The sequence below is a fragment of the Centropristis striata genome, chromosome 5 (assembly GCF_030273125.1).
Source record: "Centropristis striata isolate RG_2023a ecotype Rhode Island chromosome 5, C.striata_1.0, whole genome shotgun sequence".
Classification (NCBI taxonomy): Eukaryota; Metazoa; Chordata; class Actinopteri; order Perciformes; family Serranidae; genus Centropristis; species Centropristis striata.
Window position 1 is genome coordinate 34,200,344 of NC_081521.1, and position 12,292 is coordinate 34,212,635.

Sequence of the window (12,292 nt, forward strand, 5' to 3'; positions counted from 1 at the left end):
AAAATACAAAACAGTTCCAAATAGACATGAAACATTTTTAATTTGGTTAATAATTTAAAAACATTTAATGCAAGATAGTCATTTGAAAATAGGTTGGTTGCAGGGACATACAGATATGGACGGACCCCTGCTGAACAGATGGTTAAATTAATCTATGAATCCTAAAACTTCATGATCCTAAAAGAGCAGCGATGCTTGAGCAAAGTTGAAAAGTTAATTAATAACAAACCCTGAGAATAAAATGTTTGTGTCTTAAATTAATTTTCACAACAACACTTTAGCCAGGTAGGAGGAACATTCGCAGCAAGTCCAGTGTCAGTAAAGTGCAATCTACTGAGGAAGCCAAAGACAAACTCTCTGCTCCAAACATGAATCAGCTCCCCTGAGTCTTTGGTCTAGTTCATCTAGCAGCCATTTAAAAAAGACTATAACCTGATGCTAACAAGATAGGTGACTTTAAGCCTTATATTTAGAATTTGTGAACATGTAGAAACTTTGTTGTCAGCGTAGAAGTTTGTGCCCTTCTTTCCCTCACAGATCGTTCCTCCACTCGGGGTCCAGGAGCTGCTGAACAGTGCTCTCTGCAGTCTCCACTGGTAAGAAAAGATTCACACAAAGACAATTAAAAAACTCTTGAAAATGATTAATTTTGAGGGCTGATAGAGAAGAAAATAAAGATGCATGTCTGTCACCTTGAACGTCAATGCTGATGTAGAGGTTGGCAAGTCTCTCCACCACGTCCTCCTCTTCCTCTACATACTCATCACCATCGTAGCCTCCTTGGTCTCGACAGTAATTGATGAACCTGCAGAGAGATAAAGAATAATATTATCAGTCTACTGTCTTGAATTTAAATCTAAATGTTCATATATGTATTTGTATTCTGACAGTAGAAACGTCCATGTGACACATACTCTCCCCAGGTTTCATCTTGGTTCAACAATCTGGGGTTTCCCACCACGATCAGCAGGGCTTTGGCTCGAGTCACGGCCACATTGAATCTCTGGATAAAAAATTGTGTCAGAATCCTGTTTTGTGTGTGCATACAGTACATACACAGCATATGCACATGTTTTTATGTTGTATACCTTCTCGTTCTTGACAAAGCCGAGGCTGAAGTGTTTGTCGTACTCCATGTAGTCGGGGCTGCTCCGAACTGTGGACACCATGATCACTCTCCTCTCCTGACCTTGGAACTCCTCCACCGAACCAACCTGACACACACATACAGTATGTCTAACATATAAAATCAGTAATTAAATAGTCATTTAAGTAACAGATTTTTTGTGAAGTGTTTTGTCACCTTTAGGTAGTTCATGTCCTTAAATTTAAAGTCTCTCCCAACTTTTTCCAGGGCTTTGCGGATTTTCTGCACCTGTGTAAAAGAAATAGCTCCAGCTTTTAGACATATAATTATATTATCCCACTTCAATGTGTGTTCTTTGTACACAGACTAAATAAATCTGCAAAAACAATAAACTACAATGTTATATTCTGTGTATTAAAAATAATTCTGACCTGTTTCCTGTAGGGGGCGATGATGCCTATGTCCCTGGTAGAGATCTTAGACAGGCCCTTCTTGCCATCAGACTCCAGCAGTTTCCTCACATACTCCATCAGCACCTCCACCTCTGCTATGTTGAAGAATGAAGGACTGCTGGCCTCACGCTCATCAATACCAGTCACGCCTCGGAAGATCACCGGGAAGCCCTAGGAGGTATGTGAGATATAAATTATATCTTATTATATCTGTATTAAAGAACTTTGAATACTGTGCTGCTGTGAGGTGGGAGAAAGTCTCCAAAACATCCACAAAGTGCATCACTAAAATCATAAAATTAATCGAGATGTTATTTGTATTGTCCTTTGATGAGAATACACCTGAAAGTGAGTATCAGTATTAGTTATAGGAATTATTTCCTTGATAAATTGTTCTTTGACATATCAAAAAATTAAACAGAAGTTCACAAATCTTTACTTAGGAGATGCTGGAACTAGCAAATGTTTGACAGTGTTGCTCATAAAAATGATAATCAGCTATAAAAATAGCTGGAAATTTGTCATTCAAATAAAAGCTTAACCATATTTATGGTTTCAGCTCTAGAATGAGAATTAAATAGCTCCACATTATATTAAATATCAAAGACATAATTAAGTGTTGGGGTGCAGACGTACTGGTAGACATTTTTCATGCTTTAACTTCTAAATGATCTGTTTCTGTTTGCATTTGCACTCTACAGTTTACGTGTGCAATGAAAGAAGAAGCATTACCTGCTTCTTGAGGTGTCTCCATCCGCAGTACAGGTTACGTGCATATTCATCCGCACAACACTGCAGCTCTCCGTCATAGAATCGCTCATTGGGAACCTTAAGAATGGCAGGATGGGACCTGAAAAAGACAAAACAAAATCAAACCATACAAAATCAAACACATTATTTATGTCAAGGAGTGAGCCATAATCATCTCCACTACCACACCTGTAGTTAAGCAGCAGTTTGGTGACAAAGCGATTGTTGTACACGCCATCATCCTTCCCGTACAGAGGGTCATTCATCAGGCGCTGCAAGAGGGACACTCCTGCAGACAGTGACAGTGGAGCAGAATGATGTTTTTAAGTTAAAGTCTTAGTGTAGGCTAACAAAAATATGTACCCTCAGTCTTATGAACAGGAAAACATATGAGTGGATCTGTACTTACCCATGCCATATTTTATTGCATAAGGGGATCTGAGAATCGGTCCAAGCTGCTTGGGGTCTCCAGCCAGAACAACCTGACCGGACTCTGCATCGAGCAGCCCTTTATCCAACAGATAACAAAAAAATCAACCAAAACATCAAAAGAAGCTCAGTAGAGTTGCAGAAAACACACTGTTTTCTTTACCTGCCAGTGGGACCAAACATTCAGTTTCCACAGCATGTCCTGCCTCGTCCAAAAACACGTGCGTGAAATGTCCATCAGGAATGTCTCCAGTGACCAGCCTGCAGAGATCAGAGACTGCATTCATTATCTGTTGTTTATTTCAAAGGGACAGCTATACCAAAGGTAGCTATAAACAAGTTTTATTCCCACAGAAGTGTATCTGTGTAAAGTTATATGTAAATATGTAAAGTTTATCAGTGCTGCAGTGTGCAACAGTCACTAACTACCTTCCAGCGGTTAACAGGGTGGTGACCATGATCCTATACTCCATCAGCTTCTCTTTAGCAGGGAAAAGGTAGCACTCCCCTACCAGGTTAGAGCATGTCTGTAAGGTACCACAATGTCAGTGACAATGTGCCATTTCCAGCAATATCAGAGATATTCCAAAGGAATTAATAGCAAATTGAAGGAATAATAGTCACTATATCATTTGTCGACAGAGCATTGTGAATGAAGAGGGCATTAAAATCAAGAGGCATTAAAACCATCGATTGACAAACATTGCATGATGATCAAATGCACCGCCACTGACCTTTAGTTCATCAGGGACATAATTTGGGTCCCGGCTGCTGGCGTACATGCGGAATACTTTATGCTCATCCACATGATCCAGAATCTTCTTGCAGAGCAGATCAGCAGCGCTGTTGGAGGGAGCACAGGCCAGGATGTGGCAGGAGGTTTGGGTCTTCTCGATCTGCTTGATGGCCTCCACTAGAGTCACAGTTTTGCCTGAACAGATGAACCATCAGAATTAAGTGCATTGAATTTATTGGCTTTGTCAGCGGCTGGTTAGATAACAGATCGAGCAAAAAAAAGCTTTAACAGTACAGCTCTACTGAAGACTGAGAGACAAAGTAACATGCTGGTAATTGCTGTACCAGTTCCAGGTGGGCCAAACACCAGGTAAGGGGCAGGTTTGGATGAGCCAGCAACAATGTGTTGAACAGCCTGATACTGTTGTGGGTTACCCTCCAGCTTTGCATCAAACAGCCTGTGGACAGAACGATAGAGGGACAGAGGTATGATGTGAGAGCTGAGTTACAAGTAGAGAGTCAGCCGTTCTGTTTACACCAACAGTGAATCACGTACACTCATCAGGTAAAACAGGCACCTGGTTTTGGATCAGTGCTGTTAGCATACTAAAGTTATCCTGTAATTAAAACTATGAAAAAGCTCTCTAAAATGTACTTCTGTATTTGTTGGTTTAGCTAGAAGACAGCCGCCTGTAATGGATTTAATCCAGGAAAAAGTGAGTGTTAAGCTAGAGCATGCTTCTTTCGTGTGCACATAGGCGAATATGCATTGGGCTCATTTGGAGACGCCTGCACAGCCATTTCTGTTATACGGGCATGGATATAGTATATCTGTGCTGAAAAATGGCCAGCCAAACAATGAACTTCGTATGAAGATACACAGTCTATATGCTAGTATGCCGAACCTGAGTTGGGGAAGTGTCGGCTGCTGAAAGGAGTCAGCAGGTGCAGCAGGGAACAACACCTCTCTCAGTTTGAATACAGGTGCCAGCTCAGCTGCTCTGTGCTGAACACGCACAGTCATACGGTTGACAACGAACTCGACGTGGAACTTCATGTTATCTACAAAGCGATCCAGCAATCTGCAAGCAAATTCATAGACAAATCAATATTTTATTTAATTTCTCAATTATTGTATGTCACTGTAACGTCTTGATCTTACTTAGAGCTGAAGCCGAGTTTAACACTGTCCCGATTCACACTGTGGACGTAGCCGCGGTACTTCACACTGTTCTGTCCTGCAGGATACGCCAGCAGTGAATCCCCCCGTAGCACTGATGGGCGGTTCTCAGACACACCAGGCACCTGGCAGGTGAAAAAGAGCAAGGAAAGAAGTAAATTAGTTAGTGTTTATGCAGGCACTGCAAGTGAATGAGTGAGTAAGCGAGCATATATCAACCTCTAGAACGAGAAGTTTCTTGTTGAACCGGTCTCTGGTCATGACGGCGTATTCTTTGTCACTGTTGGGGATGTTGTATCTCTTGATGTCCACCTCCATCTGAAGCTCCTCCAGATACAACATCAGCTGAAACTTCTCAGTGTAGTTCTCCCAGCTCAGGGGTCTTTTCAGCACGGTCAGTCTGAATACACACAAGGAAAATTGCCACTGCAAATTAGTTGTATATAAACTTAATTTGTAATGGCCACACAGTGACTTATAAAACAAAAAAATCACATGAGAAATATATCAGTGAGGTTATTCTTTCCATAGTCATTACACTTGCATTAAATGCCTTTAAAGGGATAGTTTGTATGTTTTTAAGTGGGACTGCAGACTTGCAACCCTCTGTTTTGGCCAATGGTGTTTAGTGTTTTTGATAAGAGCAATACATTGACTATGCATAAGTACCTAATACAACCCCACCTTAAAAAACAAATTTACCTTGGACTGTAGCAGCATGTAGGCTCCTGCAGTGACTGGATGAGCTCGTTAATGTATGCTGGTACTCTATACAGCTTTAGCTCAATAACATTTTGTAGCTGCATCACTGACAGCCTGGTAAGAGGAGACAAAATGGAAAACATTGGGTACATTAGTAGGAGACATGCAGCATGTCATTTTTTTAACATCGCTGTGAATGAGTGAACAGTGATACCCTTCAGGTCGCTGGCCATCCTCAATCGTGAAGTTTCCTTCAGGAGTCCAGGCAGGGAGGGAGCGAGGTTTGTAGGGCGCCACAGGTGCCAGCTCCAGTCCTAGCTCAGTTATACACTGAGCCTCAATGAAGCGCACAATGTGGAAGGCAGCAGCCTGCAGGTCTGGTTTAAATTCGAAGGCCAGAGTAGCTGGATAGAAACCAACCAAACTGCACTGGAAGTGAACCTGGATTTCATACCTGGCGCCTGAGAATAGAACAGGTAATAATATTTATTATTTTTATAGGTGTTTATTGTGTCCATAAATTCTGTCTCAGCTGAGCATCATAAATTCAACTAAAAGTCAACTAGTTTGTGATGTTTGTGAACCATTACCTGGTTGTAGACACAGAGGGTTTGTCTTGGTCACGTTCTGCTCGTCCCTCAGGATGAAGTTCCTGAGCCAGTGCAGTGGGGTGTAGTAGGTGAAATACACAGGTTCTGTTCCTGTGTTTTCCACGTTCAGATTTATCACAGACTGTATAGAACAGACAAAAAAACCCTGTGTATAATATATTTATGCACTTCAGCAGACTGTCTTGCAAGAACTCTGAAGTTTCATAGTATTACCTCACATGTGCCATCCGTGCGCAATCGAAGTTTCCCGTTCTCAAACAGATGGTCCGAGTCGATGCGGATTCCGTGTTTGTCAGAGATGAACTGAGCCCTGCGGAGGCAAAAAGAGTAGGTTATGATGTTGTCAGATTTGAAGATTGCACAGAGAGTTCACACAGGCGGAAGATAAGGAACACTGTAGTGAATTTAGGGTCTGTGACAAAAGTTAATAACAAAAGCATTTCATGATGTATAATCCACAACTTTGTGGACTGCTGTTATTAGCCCAATAACAACCGTAGCCATTACCGTTCCCATCTGCTTTTTGCCACACCACATGAGTACATTAAGCCTGTACTCCAAAGTGGACCCTTGGTTCACTTTTGCTTATTGTCTATAAAGCAAAAATGCACTCCGGTTTTCTCTTGTATTGCATTGCAGTGTACGCTTATGGAAAAGTCTTTTGGGAGCATGGTAATGAAAGCGGACTTGTTATTTGTTTACCTGTCTGCCTTTAATTTGCCCATCAGAAGGCTGGCAAGTTGCCTTCGGGCTCTAACTCCAGTCTCTGCCCGATCTCCAGAGGTTAAGTTCTGAACTGTCCCGGGACTGGCAGCTCCATTCTGGACTGGTTTTGGCCTAGGTCCCCTCGGTGAAGTCCACTGGTCCAGAAAAAGATCTCTGACCTGTGCAGAGCATCACTGTATGAATATGTTGACATCGGATAGAAAATTCAACTGTTAAAGAACTCAAGATCCTCTGTATGACTTTTTTTAAATTTGGTTTAGGATAAAACTTTTATTAACAATAATTAATACTAAAATATGTAATTGTAATATCTCAATATTATGCACCGTAAACACATGGACTAGCACAAAGGATGAAAAAGACTCAACTTCACTTCAACTTTTATTCTTCCATATTTAAAAGTCAGGCTCTCTCACCTGTGGAACAATACTGCACACTTGATATCAAGCACTAAAACTTGATGAGCTGAATTAAAATGAATCAAACAATTAAACGATTAAACATAGATTTAAACCTCTGTTATTATTTCAAATATATATACATATAGATATACATATCTCTATATGTGCCTATGTATGTCTTCATGCACAGCTAATGATAATTAAATTGATTCAATTACATGGACATGCAGAGATGTGCACAGAGGCATATACATATATGTAGAAATAGTGGTATATGTGTACCTACGCACAATAAATTAATTAATAAAATACACTCAACATATCAGGCAACTTAGTGATCTGCAGGAAGAGGTTTGTGCATGTGTGAGCGTGTGTGTGTTAGGGGTTGGGGGTCAGCCAAGCAGACTTTGTTTCGGTATAAAGTCCACATGTTAACACACAAACACATACACACACACACACACACACACACACACACACAAAGCAAAAGTTCTCTGAGAATTAGAATTGCAGTCACCACTAGTGGTGTAGTGGGGGTTTTATGCAGGTATATGGGGTATACCTACCTTCTTTTTCTGGAGGTTTACAGTATACCCACCTGTCAGCCAAAAAGTTGTAAATATGAAGAAAAGTGTGGAACTTCCTCATCCATAAACTACTTAATCGTTCGATAAATAATGTGAATTGTGTCTACTATAGTTCATAGATTGCATTCTAATAAAAAATATGTATAATACATGTCTAATATCTTTCTGATACATGTTTCTTGTGTCGTTAATTCACAAAACTATGATGATAGAAGTATAAAAGAAGCTTACATATATGAGGGGGTGTATGCTCTATCATTTAAGGAGTCTCCTTGGCTGGAAAAAGAATTAGACTTTCTTATCTCAGAGATACAAGTGATGATAATTAGAGTTGCAGTCATCATCATGGTGTAGTGTTGGCCACAGAGATATCTAATCTACCCCTATACTGTTTATATATATATAAATAAGTACAGCAGCACACCTAAGACATTCATGAGGGCTTTAACTCGGACCGAAAAGTTTTGTTTCTGAGGAAGCTACATTGCCCTGCTAAAACACAAAGAGTCATTTTGCAAGTCATCAGAGCTTAAGCAACAAACTCTGGCAACACCCTTTTAATATCTGACTTAATATTTCCATAACAGTAGATCATGTTTAAGTATAAAAATAAATAACTGACCCTGTGATCTATTAGTTATGCATAATGTGGTCAGATATGTAGAAGACTTTGACCCTTAACTTAGAGCAAGTAAACCCTTTTTGGATTTTGTTTCAAGTGATTTGTCAAGTATTTTGGTTCATAATTAAGTGATTTCAAATTCTATTGAAATACTACAAACTGCAACTAATATTTATAAAACGCAAAGGTAAAATAGACATTAATGACTGCACATTGACTCTCCATCATCATTTCCATGCATGTATTTTAAATTATATTAAAATAGAATACGTTTACTAAAATACAATGCGGAAGTGCATACCGTGGAGTTCAAGCGAATAGTGTCCCTTCGTCTTGTTATTTTGTTGGACGTCTTCAGGGCATAGAGGACTGAGCCGAAGTTTGGATCTCTGCTTCCTTCTACATTCCTAAAACACAAAGCCATTTAAATTCAGAAACATTCATAAAACTATCAAACATACGTGTAGATGTCCTATGCACAAATTTCCATCATGTGGAGCAATTTACCTGCTTCTGAACTCGGTGTTGTAAATATCTCTTAGCTCTAATCTATCAGTGATGGACGCTCGATCGCTCTCCTTCAGAAACTCAAAGAACTCGAGTCCAATTTGGACGCGGACAGATAACTTAATGTTAACCATAATCCAAAATTAATATGATCAAGATGCAAAGAAAAAAAATAAAGCGTCTGGGTTAGTCTTCTAAATATGTTCACAGTTACATCGCTAAGTAACTCCGCTTATATTTGCATGGCAGATAAAATCCTGGAGACTGAGATTCCTTTTCCTTGCCGGGACAGTCCGCAGGGGCGTGATTAAGTGATGCTGAGCGGTGATACTGAGACGGTGCAGCACGGTTGAGTAAAGCAGGTGCTCCCTCACACCCAGTCCGCTCGCAGAAACGAAACTTAAAGATGATAAGAGACATGAGTAAAGCGAAACTGCAAACACATAGTCATAGTCATAAGAGAGCTGTAAAAACATTTAATTTGGATGATCTGTCAGCTGAAGAGACACAGCCCCGCCCCCGCCGGAGGGAAACACAATCCATCACTCTCCCATAGACTATAAAGCACTCTCCAAAGACTTTGGGGCATCCTGCAAAAATAGCTGCCCAAAATAAAATCACAGATACAGTAGTACATCAGGATATCACACTGCTGCCTATTGGGCATATAAACAACACCAATGATTGTAATAATTATCATTATAATGGTAAAGACAATGACATGAAAAACAGTATTTACTGTCTGTTAATACAGCAATTTTATACATATATATTTTTAAACAGCACATAAGTGTTGGTATGGCCCCATAGGAATAACTTCACAAGGTTTAGATAAAAACTGAAAGAGGGTTATAATTAATTGAGGTATCCTCTCATGGCCTGTCATAATATGCACACCCATAATAAGATGCCTTAATTAGTAAGTAAAAATGGAGAGTAACATTTGTGATCTCATTATTGGAGTTGAAATGGAAAGCCACATTGAGAACAAAAAGCACATGATACAATCCCGTTAACACAGCTGGAGAGTCGCCGTCGTTTACCTTTCATTGCTGATTCTTTTCTCTTGAAAATAAATCACTAAAATTGATTTTATTTTTCATCTATCATAGAAAGTGTTAAAACAGGCATTATCATTGGAATTTGAACTTGAATTCTCCTTTTCTGGGTCATAGGTTCCATTTAAAAGCTTAAAATGATTTCTGTTAAAATCACTTTATTCTACATTTCTCATTTAAAACATCACCCAAAAATTTGTTTGGAATAACTAGATCCTGTTAAAAAACATTAAATTCTGCCCCTAAGCGACACTGTGAAGCCATGATTGATTCTGCTGAGACGAATGGTCAAGTGTGGTCAAATATTCACTGAAAATCAGACAGAACAGCAGGCTGTTTACACAGAGCTGAGAGGAGAGGACAGGAGAGGTTGGAAAAATGCAAATAGTGCAATATGTATAGCATGTGGAGACCAATTTAATTCCAATATTCATGACACTTGTGGCACTTGGAAAAGTGTTGTATATTTATAAATTAAATTTTATTACAATAAAAATGAGGGGGGAAACAGGGAAATTCAGCTTTTTTTTTTGAATGATTTATGTCATTATAACTGTGTTATTTTGCACAAAAATACATTTTTGAGTTGTTCCCACTTCTAGTCATGATTGTGCTGATTCCATAGAGCTGCAGGACTTGAAAAAACGTCCTAAAACAGCTTGGGGTTCACAGGGTTACAACTTAAATAGAGTTCAAATAGAAACGGTACCTTGTGTTTGTAACATTTTGTGATGTGAGCATGCAGTTACATAAAAGTTGATAACTAAGCTACAATAATGAAAGCTGTCCGTCAAAATGCATATAACTTCAAATTCTTAAAGCTAACAGACTCTGTAATAATTTAGTGGGGATTGTAAGAATGTGCAGTGGAGATTAGAATAGTTTGGTAAATGAAACAAAGGTGTTGCTCTGAGCAATGAAGGCCAGAAGCTCCTGATGCTGATGACATACCTATCAGTGCTAATACCTCCACCCTGAAAGGAGCAACTTGAACCCGTAGCGTAGTGGGTTACACAGGCGCCCCATGTATAGAGGCTACAGTCCTCGCTGCGGTGGAGCGGGGTTCGAATCCGGCCTGAGCTCCCTTTTGCCGCATGTCCTCCCCTCTGTCACCCCCTTTCTATCTGTCTCTCACTATCAATAAAGCATGTAAAATGCCAAAAAAAAAAAAAAAATCAACATGGATGGACTGCACTTATATAGCACTTTACACTACAGACTGCGCTCATTCACCCGTTCACACACACATACTAGCCGAGGCTACCAGTGCACACTGGTGCCACCTACCACCATTGGGAATTCATTCATACACCAATAAATGCAGCATCATTGGGCCATTTGGGGTTCAGTATCTTGCCCAAGGATACTTGGACATGTAAGCTGCCATGGTCAGGGATCGACCCACCCACCTTCCGACCAATAGGCGACCGTTCTACCAACTGAGCCACAGCCACCCGCTGTTATTATTATTAGCATTATTAGTATAGCATCTTTGATACAAAAAATGCATAATGGCATTATTAATATTTTTTTAAGGTGGAAAATATAACCCACTTAATAATAATAATAATAATAATACAAATATGATTTAAAAAAGAAAGAAATTAATGCTTACTATAAAATTTAAAATTAAGCACCCTGAAATAAAATATTTAAGTGCAAAAAAAGGAAGTTCACATTTTAGTTTGGTCGTAGCCCAGATGATATGAACGGATCATAAACAATGTTACAACTGACTCCATTAATCTGTCTTGTGTAAAAGTGTAAAACTCTTTAAATACAGATATGTTTTCATTAAAACTGGTTTCAGTTCTTTAAGTTTTGGTTTCCTTAGTACATACAGAGTGCAGAGTTAACAGCCACTTATGGGCAAGGCATAGCAATAAACAATGGATAACAATGTCAGTGTCTCTCATCAGGGCTGGACAGTCTAACATATCATATCCAATAACTTGTGACCATATCTTCAATGAAGTTGATTATCCTATTACAGATTTATAGTAGTACGACAGATCGATAGTATCATAAAAGTGACATAGTGGCACAGTAAACAGGTAACACAGTAAACCATAAATTCACCATTACATATAATGTAAAGCAGAAATTGGCCACTACATGATCATAATCCTCTTTTAAACAACTGTTTGGTTAATGCTACATATACACAAACATCTACTGGCTCGACTACAGTATGTAGAGTCATCTCATTGTTCCAGGCAATAAAACACAGCAGATAAAACATCTGCTTCCTCATATTCGCCACTTCATCATTTCCTGTTCCACAACATTTCTTAACCATAAAATGAGTAACTGCTTTCCTCTGTTGTCACTTATCAGCAGGTGTTAATGATTGTAAACATGGAAACTTTGAAACTGACTCGGAGAAACCTGATAACCAGGTCAAATTGCTTTACAATTCATTATTAATTAGAATTTCTGAGAGGT

General features: G+C 39.3%; 1 protein-coding gene across 1 annotated transcript; it reads right to left on the bottom strand.

The window, feature by feature from the left end:
- Positions 1 to 9,114, bottom strand: LOC131971058 (putative helicase mov-10-B.2). The gene is made up of 23 exons (XM_059332335.1): positions 8,790 to 9,114; positions 8,584 to 8,689; positions 6,649 to 6,830; positions 6,160 to 6,256; positions 5,926 to 6,067; positions 5,550 to 5,796; positions 5,336 to 5,449; positions 4,853 to 5,033; positions 4,616 to 4,758; positions 4,359 to 4,535; positions 3,799 to 3,911; positions 3,453 to 3,649; positions 3,148 to 3,245; positions 2,882 to 2,979; positions 2,699 to 2,797; positions 2,479 to 2,578; positions 2,272 to 2,389; positions 1,519 to 1,710; positions 1,304 to 1,375; positions 1,089 to 1,214; positions 915 to 1,003; positions 693 to 805; positions 1 to 593 (listed from the first exon to the last, which is right to left on the bottom strand). The coding sequence occupies exons 1-23, from the start codon at positions 8,921 to 8,923 to the stop codon at positions 532 to 534; spliced, it is 3,000 nt and encodes a 999-aa protein (XP_059188318.1). The 5' UTR covers positions 8,924 to 9,114; the 3' UTR covers positions 1 to 531.
- Positions 9,115 to 12,292: the final 3,178 nt, after the last annotated feature.

Bases quoted from the DNA above. Each gene is read 5' to 3' on its own strand.
- LOC131971058 (XM_059332335.1), bottom strand. From the start codon at position 8,923: ATGGTTAACATTAAGTTATCTGTCCGCGTCCAAATTGGACTCGAGTTC. The intron at 6,068-6,159 runs GTAATACTATGA...TGTTCTATACAG, and splicing joins GCACGGATGGCACATGTGAG to TCTGTGATAAATCTGAACGT. The intron at 5,797-5,925 runs GTAATGGTTCAC...TTCTATTCTCAG, and splicing joins CCCTCTGTGTCTACAACCAG to GCGCCAGGTATGAAATCCAG.